Genomic DNA, 12,920 nt, shown 5'->3' with positions numbered 1-12,920 from the left:
AGGTCCGTGCAGCCTCCTAGATGCATGATCTGAATACAAGGAATAATCTGCATTTAAGTTGACATTCAACGGGTATGTGACTGTTTATACAAAGATTATGGCTCTGTGGTGAATGCTGAGTGTTCATTTACAGTACATCCACATCCTGATAGCTATCCTGGGATCAGGGATTGTTTCTGACTACGCTACTACTGTCTAAAGCCCCTATTACACGGGGCAATCAGGGTGCAAGCTGTCTAGTCAGCGCTCGCTTGCTCCTCGTTTCCTTATTGCTGCTTCTTCTATTACACATGCCAACAGCGAGCGGGTAAGTGTGTGAGTGTGTGTGATGGGGGTGAGTAGCTGCCCGGGTGATCTTTAGATCATCCGGACAGCCCATAGGAGTCTGCTGCCGCTGTTATTACATGGAGCAAGGGCAACTGATCACTTCTATTGTTGACTTTTGTCTTTCAACAATGTTCAACTTAGACATGAACCCCTTATTGCTGCCACTCCACAAAAGATGATATATAAAGAAAAATATATACACGTCAGTGAAGTTTAAATACATTTATTTAAGCAATGAATTCACAAAAAAAATATATATATATTTTCCAGAGTGGTCCTTTAAATGGTCAATTATTTGTGATGAAAGAGCCATCATTACTATTGAGGCACCCCAAACATCATTCAAAGCTTCCTTCTTGCCTTCAGAAAAGACCAGGACATTATCAATTCATCTTAGCCTACATACAGTGTCACTGTCATCAATACTAGGAGGGTCTCCTACCAGCCCTACTATAGGTTTCCATTACTAGGGGGTGCTGTACAACCCATCGCGGTCCCTTTTCAGCTGGTGAAACAGCTTTCTAGTAGAACAGGAATATGGAGCCTGTGGCTCTCCAGCTGTTGCAAAACTACAATTTCCATCATGTCTGGACAACCAAAGCTCTCCCCGGCTGTCCTGGCATAATAGAAATAGCAGTTTTGCAACAATTGGAGGGCCACGGGTTCCCAATCACCATATTAAAGAGATTTATTTAAGAGAGACATTGCATGTGTGGTGCTAGAACGGTCACCTGCTTGTTCCTGGTGACGCCACTTCTGTGTTGGTTGGTCGGTAGTGTAGTGTAGTACAGCTTAGTCAGTGATGGAAATGTTGGACACCAGTGCTCGTCCAGCACACATGTGTGGTGGTATACCTGCTTTGTTTTGTGGCTGGCTGTACTGCTCCCCAATGGTCAGTGACCTGTCGGGTTGTGATAGGTCCCTTGGGCTCTTGTCACAGTGGTCCAGGGTGGGGAGATGACCCACCCGGACTGTCAGTACCGCCACTCATAGAAAGGGGAGAGTGACCCAAGGTGTAAAGCCGATATGTATAGGTGCTGGCGCAGGTGCAATAATGAGTAAATGCCAATCAAATAAATATAATGGCTTTGCTAACCGTCTCTTAGGATACAGGATATCTTAACAATAACTGAATTTTTGGTACAGACTTGTGTTCACTGGATCTGGTGCGGAAAAGAAACGAGTCCAGCTCCCGGCAAGGTGGAATCAAGTGCGTTGTTTATTGTATCTCCGTCACCGTACACACGTGCGGCATGCCCCCAACTGAAGCCTACGCGTTTCGGCTGCTACACCGCAGCCTTAATCATGGCCATGATTAAGGCTGCGGTGTAGCAGCCGAAACGCGTAGGATTCAATTGGGGGCATGCCGCACGTGTGTACGGTGACGGAGATACAATAAACAACGCACTTGATTCCACCTTGCCGGGAGCTGGACTCGTTTCTTTTCCGCATCTACTCAGGACACCTGTTGGAGTGTGAGCCCGTGCTGTGAAGCTCGGTGGATGGGGTAAGCTGGCTTTTTTCCGTTCTTCTCTGGATCTGGGCTGGGAGATACTTTAAAGCGACTCTGTACCCATAATCTGACCCCCCCCCCCCAAACCGCTTGTACCTTCGGATAGCTGCTTTTAATCCTAGATCTGTCCTGGGGTCCGTTTGGCAGGGGATGCAGTTATTGTCCTAAAAATTTACTTTTAATCCTACAGCGCTGTGTCTAAAGACCGGGGCTTACATTTGTATATGCATTAGGCTGGCACCACCTCTATGTCCTTCCTCCCCACCCTCCTCATCATTAGGAATGATCCAGGAACATTTACTGCTGTTTGAGCTTTGCACAGGTGTCTTAACGATCCAGCCCATGTTCATTATGCACACAGGTGGGGAAAAGGAAGCAATCTGCCTGGAGCATTCCTAATGATGAGGAGGGTGGGGAGGAAGGACGGAGAGGTGGTGCCAGCCTAATGCATATACAAATGTAAGCAACGACCGTTAGACACAGCGCTGTAGGATTAAAAGTAAATTTTTAGCACAATAACTGCATCCCCTGCCAGGACAGATCTTGGATTAAAAGCAGCTATCTGAAGGTACAAGTGGTTTGGGGGGGTCAGATTGTGAGTACAGAGTTGCTTTAAGTGCTGATATAGAATAGACGTAGATATAGCGGTGCTGGTGTAGCTGAGTGTTGGGCAGTGAAGAGAAGAGGAGTGAGGGTCCCAACTGAGGGTAGTAGTGTGCTCTGCCCAAACTTTTAAAAGAAGAATACTTGAGAGAGAGATACTTATGCCTGTGTTTTGACTATACTGTCAATGACCACCTTATGCCCTGCAGTTTTGGGGTACTCATCCTATCAGGGTGACACAACTCCAGTCCTGGTTACCTGTGAGTAGCTAAGTGTCCGAAGTTATCTGATGTCACTCGCACTGCGAGATAGAGGGCGTAGACCTTTGTTACGGTACCTTTGCTCTATCCAGGTCAGTTCCTCTGTCCTAGGATACCGTCCTGCACTGTTTAGAGATGTTCACAGCGTGGGCTGGGATGATCCCCGACTTATACTCCTTTTGTCTAGCACTGCATAGTGTAGATATATACTCCTTTGTCTAGCACTGCGTAGTGTAGATAGTTATACTATCAGAAGGGAAAGTCTCGGGTTGCTCCATACACATGTGTCCTTACTCCACTAACACTAGATCACACTGTTAACATCCTGTCCACAAGGGACTAACTAACTACTTCCCTAGGGGCTGTGTGTGTGTGTTCGTATGAAGAACAGGAATAGGTAAAAGAAGATAGAGCATCCCCCTTGGCCAGCAAAGACCAGGTGATAGAAAAATAACAGTAACCCTTTAGTAGCTACATCTGTGCAACATCACCACTGAAGAGATAACTTTGCGATAGGTGCCTAGGGCACTCAACTGTGGGACACCACACATGTCCAGACTATGAAAGGAGCTATATAATAAATCTATTGTGATCTTTTTTTCTTTTTTTTTTTGGGGGGGGGGGGGGGACATTTTAATCATTTTCATGTAGTTAGTGGGTTCTTGGTGTTCGGACCCCCCATCAGCTTTTCCCTTTGGATCTGGGATAACTTTTCATGTTAAAAGTTACTGATAACACTGGTTCACAGGGATATTTACCCTCTTAAGTCTCTTAACTTCATCCTCGGTGCCATTCCCATGCAGTTTTTAATGTAATCTGTTTAAAGTACTGCCCTGCCCCCAGAGCAACTGTCTTCAGATGACCTGCCCCTCCTAATTAATGGTGAAGTGGGACTGAGCATATTGGTGCTTTGGGGGCAATAGCCCTGTCATCAATGCTCCTAACAGCCTTACCGGAGACAGGATTACATTAACAACTACATGGGAAGGGTGCTGAGGATAAGGACATATTAGCAGGTTAGATTTGTTTAATCTGCTGATAGTTCCTCTTTAAAGGGATTGGCCACTTTATAGTTAAATAGTTCAGTGTACAGTGTTAGTAAGGGTACTCACTGCATTTACTGGCAGCAGCTCCCTGTGTACCTCATAAAGCTAATATCAGGCTCCCCTACTCCAGGCTGTGCTGTCCTGCTCTGTGGTGAGTCTGTCCATAAGATGGCTGACATGGAGTAGCATGTGACCATGCCCCACCCCCAGTATCCACTAGTGAGCCTGTATATGACTATGGTGGACACTGGGGGGGAAGGGCATGGTCACATGCTCCTCCATGTCAGCCATCTCACCACAGAGCAGGACAGCACAGTCTGGATGAGGGGAGTCTGATTTTCGCTCTATGAAGTACACAGGGAGCTGCTGTCAGTAAGGGCAGTGAGTACAGTTACTTATACTGTATACTAAGCAATTTTTCTATAAAATGACAAATCCCTTTAACATATCTTAAGGACATTTTTTTTAAATGCCAGCAATGCCTGTCATTCTCATCCCCTAGCATTTCTGTTACCTTTGTCCTACATCAGTAATCTGAACTATTAGATGTTTTATCACCTAAATATGAATGCTTGAAGCAAAATACTTGGGAACGAGTCTGTGAGTGAACGTATAAGTTCCTCTTCAACGTCCAATTTTGGAACAAACTTTTGTTATTGCTTCAATGCATCTAAAAGCAATGCATTCTAGATTTAGTATTTACTAATGGGGATCGGGTTTCTGAAGTTAGAGTGGAAGAAAATTTAGGTTCCAGTGACCACCAGTGTTTATGGTTTGACGTCCAAACTGACTGCGTCCAATCCCATACTACAACAAGAGTACTGGATTTTAGGAAAACAGATTTTAAGAAAATAGGGGAGTATTTAGATAAAGAATTAAGAGGGTGAGATAAAACATCGGGAGCGAGCACTCAGTGGGCAGTACTAAAAAATGCCATATTAAAAGGCAACTAGACTACATGTATGAGAAGTTAGCAAAAGTAAAAGGAAGAAGAATCCATTATGGTTTACTAGAGAGGTTAAGGCCATTGTTAAGGGAAAAAAGGCAGCGTATAGGAAGTATAAGGAGACTGGGAATAAAGCTGACAGAGAGACGTATAAAATTATACAGAAGGAGGCAAAGCAGATTATAAATGCTGCTAAAGCCTCAAAAGAAGAAATGGCAAAATCTGTTACTGCGGGGAATAATACCTTCTTTAGATATATAAATGACAGGAAGAAGAAGAAGAATGGCTGCAGCATTACTAAAATAAGTAATGGGAGAATACGTTTATTGATGAAGATAAGGCGGTCGCTGACTATTTGAATAGCGACTTCTGCTCAGTGTTTTCCAAAGGCGGCCTTCACAATGACAGGACAAATGGACACAGTATTGACTCCAGTTATATGGGTTCAGCTCCAGTATTTTCAGAGGCTGAAGTTGCAGAGGAACTAGCAAAGTTTAATAAGGAGATGGGACCAGATGGTGTCCACCCCAGGGTTCCTAAAGAACTCGGATCTGTGATTGCTGCCCCCCTGACAGATCTGTATAACCAATCCATGCTAACAGGAGATGTCCCTGATGATGGGAGAAAGGCCAATGTTATACCAATCCCCAAGAAGGGGAGTAGAGAAGAGCCCAGTAACTACAGGCCAGTGAGCTTAACATCTGTAGTAGTGAGAATGATGGAAACTCTTCTAAAAAAGACGATAATGGATCACCTTAGAATCAGCAATTTGATGGATCCAAACCAGCATGGCTTTACTGAGGGCCGATCATGTCAGACTAATCTCATTAATTTCTTTGATTATGTCACAAAAGTACTGGATGATGGTGCTGGGGATATTACCTATCTGGACTTCAGCAAAGCTTTTGATACTGTTAAAGAGCTGATAGAGAAGTTAGAGAAAATTGTTGATATTCCTGGGGGTGTCAGTAATATGGAAAATGATTTAGCTTTGCTAGATAAGTGGTCCAAACATTGGAAATTGAAGTTCAATGTTTCCAAATGTAAAATAATGCATTTGGGGAGGAGAAATCCTCTAAGTATCACATTGGCAGCACTGTGTTGGAAAAAGACTTCAGAAGAGAAGGATTTAGGGGAAGTGATATCTCACAAACTTAAAATGAGTCATCAGTGCAACCAGGCAGTGGGAAAGCAATTTGTATGCTGGACTGTATAGCTAGAGGTATAACCAGTAGGAAGATGGAGATTGTGATCCTGCTGTATAGATATCTCATGAGACCACATCTGGAATACTGTGTCCAGTTCTGAAGACCTCACCTAAAAAAGGACATTGATAAAATTGAACGGGTCCAAAGACAGGAGACAAAAAAGGTGGAGGGTGTGAGGCATAAACCATATCAGGAAAGACCTGAGGATTTGAATCTGTATAGTTTAGAGAAAAGAGGGGAAGGGGGGACATGATTTAAACCTTTAAGTATGTTAAAGGACTAAATAAGGTTCAGAAGGGAAGTGTTTTTAGTAAAAAAAAAAAACTGAGCTCAAGAACAAGAGGACACCGTCAGAGGTTATATGGGGGAAAGATCAGAAGCAATGTGAGAAAATAATATTTTACTGAGAGAGTAGTAGATACTTGGAACAAACTTCCAGCAGAGGTGGTTGGTAAATCTACAATAACAGAATGTAAACCTGCCTGGGATAAACATATATCTTTCCTAAGATAATAAGAAGGGAAATACTAAAAGGGCAGACTAGATGGACCTAGTGGTCTTCTGCCAACAATCTTCTATGTTTCTATGTAAAATGAAACTATTTAGTTATGCATGAAAATTTCCTACTGTTATGTGTATACAGCAGCTCTGCAGAGCTATATACCTCCATGGTCCTGATTATATTTACACACTTAAAAAGAAATACAATTGGATGCATTTATTGGTATAAATACAGTAATGATAAGTAATAGGTAGAGAATTATGAAGCTGTGTTTATAAATGGACAATCCAATACTAAATCTTTTCCTAAAAAGAAATAATTATTACAGTTCTTCTCTGTTTGGAAGTCTTGTTCTCATGCTTAGTGTGGCTGAATTATATCAGTTCAAAAAGTCTAACTTTGCCTAATGCTGGTTTCACACAAGGCAGTTTTTGTGCCAAAGCCAGAAGTGGATTCAAATGGGATGGAAAATATAAAGGGAGAACTTGTACTTCTCTGTCCTGTTGGATCCACTTCTTATTTGAGCACAAAAACCGCCATGTGTGAAACAAGCATAAATAGGCAATATCACTTAAAAAAACCCTTTTGAAATATTATAGAGACAGTCAAAAGTTTTGATCAGTTGGGGTCTGGGAGTTTAGATCCTAACCAGTCGCTAGAATGAGCTAGGAAGGATGAGTGCTGTAAGTCTATAGGACAGTCTTGGGGAACAAAGCTCTCAGCCGTGCTTTTCTCTTCATGCTTATTCTAGCACCAGAACACAGATCCCAAACAATCAAAACGTTTGTCTTATATAACATTTTTTAAAGTGACGGGAACACTTTAGAAATTACAACCATATTTGTGAATCAGAAATGTGCCCCTAAAGAGTTGTCACCTCCCTTCCCCCACACCTACTAAACAGGAGGTAACATTGAGCACAGGGAAATGCTACTCCCAACTATGTGTCTGGTTCTGGACATTAGTCCTTCTTCTTGGCAGCAAAGGGGCATTGGATAACGAATAAATGGCTAAGGATTTTTTCTTATACTCCACTTTCCATAGTGACTGAATTCTTTAAAAACAAGATGGCCCAAGGGTCATGGAAATGGCATCAAAATGGAAGTACTAGAGCCTTCTACCCTGAATTGGAAAACCCAGAGCCATGTTTAATCTCTCCTATGGGCTCCTTTTTTCTCTATCTGCACCATGCTGAAGTCAACACTAGTGATGAGCGAATATCTATTCGATCGAATAGTGAGATATTCGACTATTTGATATTCGTACGAATATCCCTCGAATATTCGATAAATATTCGATAAGCGTTCAAATCCCCCTCCGGTTTCACCCTCCAAATAGATGTTTTTCACTAATCGAATACTTGTTCCCATACACTTTAATGGGATCGAATATGCGATCGAATATTCGAACATACGCAGGATATTCGTACGAATATCGAATATTCGAATATCTCACTATTCGCTCATCACTAGTCAACACCCAATACATCTCATTTTATACACTATAATGAAATGTATTATCTAAAAAGCCTCCATACAAAGTTGGTTTAAAAGTCCTTATGTATTTTCGAGCATCCTCCCAAGTCTTCAAGGCCCTGCCTTGGATGGATAAATGTTCCTCACATTGGCAGAGAACACCAAGTTTATCAGCTGTCCTACAGGAATTTGGTATGGTATGTGCCATGTACCGAATGATCAGATCCATAACTTCTAAACCATAGATAATCATTGAAGGAGCAGCTATAGAGGGTGCACACATTGTAATTGCACCCAGTACCTGGAGCGTAAGAAGACTCAAAAGGTTCTTTAGTCCTATATGGGGAAACCAGTACTATAAAATCATAGTTCATGGGTCATTGTTGCAGATTTTGCATGGGGGAAACAAGAAAATCAAGCTACTCTGATGAGTTAAAAAATTATCTGAAGTTGTCCCCTTGGAATTTTTATTTTCGACAATACAAAGAGTAGGTCCATGTTTCTGGTCCTATTGTGCTTAATATGTTTTATGTATATTCCACATTTTGGGATAGGCCAACCTGAAATCAGTTCGTGCTCGTGGATGGTATAATGCTGTTAGGTTGCTCTACTGCAAACCTATTCTCCACAAAGAAGCATGTTGAGGTGGACACTGACAAATGTTGTTGGGGTATAATAGGTGTCTTCTTCCATTCCTTCTCGATGTACGTGTGATAGGGATCACTGGAGTGTTCTCGTTTTTTGGAGCGGATGTAGCTGAGCATTATTCCAAATGTAAAAAATCCAAAAAATCCCAGTAGCAGCAGGATGTATACAACCTCCATTTGGTCGGGAGCTTTTCTGTTGGGCATTGTAGCATTGACTTGGTCTATTACATAGTTATTCACCTCTGTGGCTAAAGTGTTTAGATCTGTTATATTTTCACTTGTCATAGACGCCATTTTGATGCCAATCTGCAAAAAAACACACAGTATTATTGCCTTGTACTTATTTTCTTATATTATAATGTATCTAGAAATCTAGAAGAAAGAAATCCAGGAAAAAAATGAAATGCTGTGTTATGCCTGGAGAATGATCTGCAGGGGTGGGGTGTGGTAGAGGAACTCCTTATTTGGTGTTCTTTGAATAGCTCTTTCAGGCTCCACCCCCTCTAGAGATTTACTATGGATAACACTTTTTTTCTGGATTCTATCTTAAAGGAAACCTGTCATGTTGAACATGCTGCTCAATCTGTAGTCACTATGTTATACAGCTGAAGATCTGAGCAGATTGATATATAGTTTGTTAGATAATATACTGTATGACTGTATTTTATTAATTTAAATCCTTGCTCATTCTGTGTTTAGTAGTCCAGTAGGCGGTCTTAAACAGAGGAGATTGTTGCCAATGACTGAGAAGGTCCGCCCACTCGACTCCTAAGCACACAATGTGCAAAAGATTTAGGTGAATAAGTGCAAATTATATTGAATCTTTTCCAATAAAACTATATAACCACCTGCCCAGCTCTTTCTGCTCTGTAACACGATGGTGAATGATAAGACTTCATATTCTATGTGACCAGCTCCCATTAAGGTCTGAATTTCAATAAGGAAGACAAATGGAGGCATGTTCTTTCATATGCAATATTATGGGGTATTCATTATGGTATGGCAGCACCATGGACATTTGTCTCCATACAATCCACACAGATCTGCTTGGTATAGGTAGGAATAAAATAAATCCATTTTATTGGACCCACATTGTGAAATGCATCTGGAATTATAAAAATCTTTCTTAAAGGAGCCCTTTATACCCCCTCCTTGCACAAACACAAGAACATATTGTGACTGTACTGTTAGTGTACTCAATGATTGGCAGCCATGAGGAAGCAGAACACTTCCCTATGGGGACATCTTCTCTGTTGCTGCCAGCAGCAGCTTAGGTTCTAGGTAGCGAGAGCTTCCGCACAGATACCAGGCTGTTCTGTCTATGGCACGCACAACAAATGACCCTTTCAGTAGAAGTTTAGCAATTATTAATCTTTCATAATGAAGACGATTGAGTCTGCCTGCCCACCTACTCATCTCTGCTAACACGAGGCTATTGAGAAGGTCATTGTGTTTCCTTGGCAGTACTGCCTGCAATATGGAGAAGAACCAAGGTGAGAACACTGAGCTATTAACACCTCCATGTGTTATCATGTGGCAGCACTGGTCCCATGAGAAGGAACAATATTGATAAAAATTAAATGGGTCTAAAGACGGGCTACAAAAATGGTGGAGGGTGTCAGGCATAAAACTCATCAGAAAAGACTTAAAGGAGACCATTCAACCCAGCTTCTGGGGCAGATAACCGCCGCCCCCTCCCCCCCTCCCCCCGGGTTGAGCCTCGAATACTGCTCCAGTGACTTCCTATGGACGTCGGACTCATGTCTGGTCATTTACATATTGCGCACAAAGTATCCGGGGCTCTACTAGGGGTCGGGCGGGCTCTGCCCCGGATGCCTGGGTGAAAGGTCTCATTTAAGGATTTGTATATCTGTATAGTCTGGAGGAAAGAAGGGAAAGGGGGGACATGATCGAAACCATTATATATGTTACAGGAGAAAGAAGGGAAACCTCTGCCCAATTCACATGCATTTGCAACATGAGGAAACAACAACCACACATCATATTGACCAACTATTCACATTTACGTTATGTTCGCACAATGTTTATGGACTTGTTTTTTGAACGGCCGTCATTTTTAGGGCCACACTTAGGGGACGCACTTTGCCCCCTAATGAGTTTTCCCCACCTCAGGATATATTTATATATATATGTGAGGGCTGGCCGATTAATCATATTGATTTGTTCAATTTACCAGCCACTGATGTACAATTTCTTCTTTTGCCAAAATCGCAAATTAATTTTTTTCCAAACACATGAATACTCGGTGAGCTCCCTACTTCAGTGAGCTCAGGCAGAATCAGAAGTGATGGCCTCTGTAGATTGATATATCTTTGCTGACCTCTGTCCAAGGGCAGCATGAGAACAGGGCCTGGAGGTGAAAGTCCAGGAGTTATAATGCTTATCTGGCCCTGGCCATAGCAATGATCAGTAAAACAAGTCCATATAATAAAGAATTAAAAATTGGCCAGCAGAAGCAGATACTATAAATGTTCGCCAAATATGACAAATAGGGAGTAGAGGATTAACATTTTTACAAGATTAACTGTAATTTTACAGTTCTTCTTGTTTTATTGCTCTGACCTCTAGCGTGTGTGACACTTCTGCCTTTGCTCCTGTCAGTGCAGCTGCACAGAACCATATACCACTGAGCATTGGAGCTGAGATTTAGCATAATAAGTCAACCTCAGTGTAATAAGAGGCATCTGGGCCCCCTCTCGGATTTATGAGTGGGTCACAGCAGTGATCAGCCCACAAACTATTTCTTGCTTATCGTCTTATCATTAAGTCTTTTACATTGAGCAAAAATAAACCTGTTTGGTTGATAACGGCCCGGTGTTTCGGGCCCTCTAGATCCTAAACCACACAAGTGGCCATCTCAGCACTTATTTACAGCTACTAGGTGTTCCTTATTGTTATGCACTGGATGTTCCTGCTCAGCTTGGCCTGTCTCCAGTCTCTGGCACTGATCTGATTTACTGTGTGTTATGTTTTACCTGAGCTGTGAAACTATTTTTTTTTAACATTGATTTATAGAAAACAAAAGAAAAATCTTTTCTCTGTTTGGATTACAAGAGTTTTGTGCAAACAGTGATAAGTTTTAGTGAAGACAGTAAGTCTGCGAGACCGATCTTGTTGGCCAGGTTTTCCCGCAGCATCGCTTCTATGGTTCTATGAGATTATTTGTTTTGTGCCCCCCTATAAATTCAGAGGGAGGGTTTGTTCACATTGAGGTTTTTTGTAATCTGTACAAATTACACCTCCTATTGATTTCAATAAAAATTATATCACATAAAATCATTTCCACAACCTCCAAAACGAATATCCACCGTACCTGCCTGATAATAATCTTATACTCCACATTTTTTAAGAATCCTCTCTATACCACCACCACCACCTCCAAACAGTAATAATGCCCCCTTTGGTGTCCTGCACAGTAAAGTAAATAGTTATCCCCAGTACATTGAAAGGTCTCCCCATTGGGTAGGTGTCCCCTGTAGATAATATCATCCATTAGGTAGGTGCCTCTGTAGGTATCATCCCCATTCAATAGTTTTCTCAGTAGTTTTCTCCATTAGGAAGGTCCCACCAAACATATACTTTCCCCATTAGGTAGGCGGCCTCTGTAGGCAGCTTCCTCCATTGGTTGGTGCCCCCAGTGGGTAGTTTACTCCAATTGGTAGGTCCCACCAAGCAGATAATTTACTTCATCAGGTAGATTCCCCTATCAGGTATGGCCCCCAGCAGATACTGTAGATTTCTCTCCAGTTTGTAATTTCTCCCATTGGCTAGAATTCCCAGCAGATATAGTTCCCACAAGCAGATCATTTTCTCTATTCAGTAGTGCCCCTAAGCGGGGTGTTTTGACATTAGGTAAATTGGCAGATAGTCTGTCCCCTGCCAGTTAGCCTTCCCTATTAGGTAGTCCCATCAGGTTTCCTTGAGCTGGTAGCCAATTAAGTAATTTAACCCCACAGGCAGGATATTTTCCCCATTAGGTAGATCGTACTAACACATAGTTCCCCTCATCAGATACTTTCCCCAGAAGGTAGTTTTCCATCATGATTAAAAGGTGACAATTCCCATGGAAAGGTCAAGTTTTACCAATGTTACCAATGCTATAGCCCACATTCCACTAAGTTTGGAAAATTTCGGTGCCCTCCCTTCCGTGTGCAATATATCTCATTATTTCACATTAGATATCATCTGCAGCCTATGAGGTAAATCCCTATTATTTAGCTAAAAGTAATATTAATCACCAGGGTAATAAGAGGACGCTCATCATCTTGTCATGGAAAATCCAGGCTTTGCAGCTTGAGCCGACCCCTGCTACACAGGGCCGTTTTAATACATTGGTGGGCCCGATGCACAGCCCTCAAGAATGGACTATCCC

At 42.1% G+C, this 12,920-nt stretch overlaps 1 protein-coding gene across 1 annotated transcript; it reads right to left on the bottom strand.

The window, feature by feature from the left end:
• Nucleotides 1-8,446: 8,446 nt before the first annotated feature.
• On the bottom strand, nt 8,447-8,821 carry KCNE1 (potassium voltage-gated channel subfamily E regulatory subunit 1). The gene has a single exon (XM_069944920.1). It carries the CDS (start codon nt 8,819-8,821, stop codon nt 8,447-8,449), a length of 375 nt encoding a protein of 124 aa, XP_069801021.1.
• Nucleotides 8,822-12,920: the final 4,099 nt, after the last annotated feature.

The sequence above is a fragment of the Dendropsophus ebraccatus genome, chromosome 11 (assembly GCF_027789765.1).
Source record: "Dendropsophus ebraccatus isolate aDenEbr1 chromosome 11, aDenEbr1.pat, whole genome shotgun sequence".
Taxonomy (NCBI): domain Eukaryota; kingdom Metazoa; phylum Chordata; class Amphibia; order Anura; family Hylidae; genus Dendropsophus; species Dendropsophus ebraccatus.
This window is presented reverse-complemented; position numbering and strand designations above follow the sequence as displayed.

Bases quoted from the DNA above. Each gene is read 5' to 3' on its own strand.
- KCNE1 (XM_069944920.1), bottom strand. From the start codon at position 8,821: ATGGCGTCTATGACAAGTGAAAATATAACAGATCTAAACACTTTAGCC.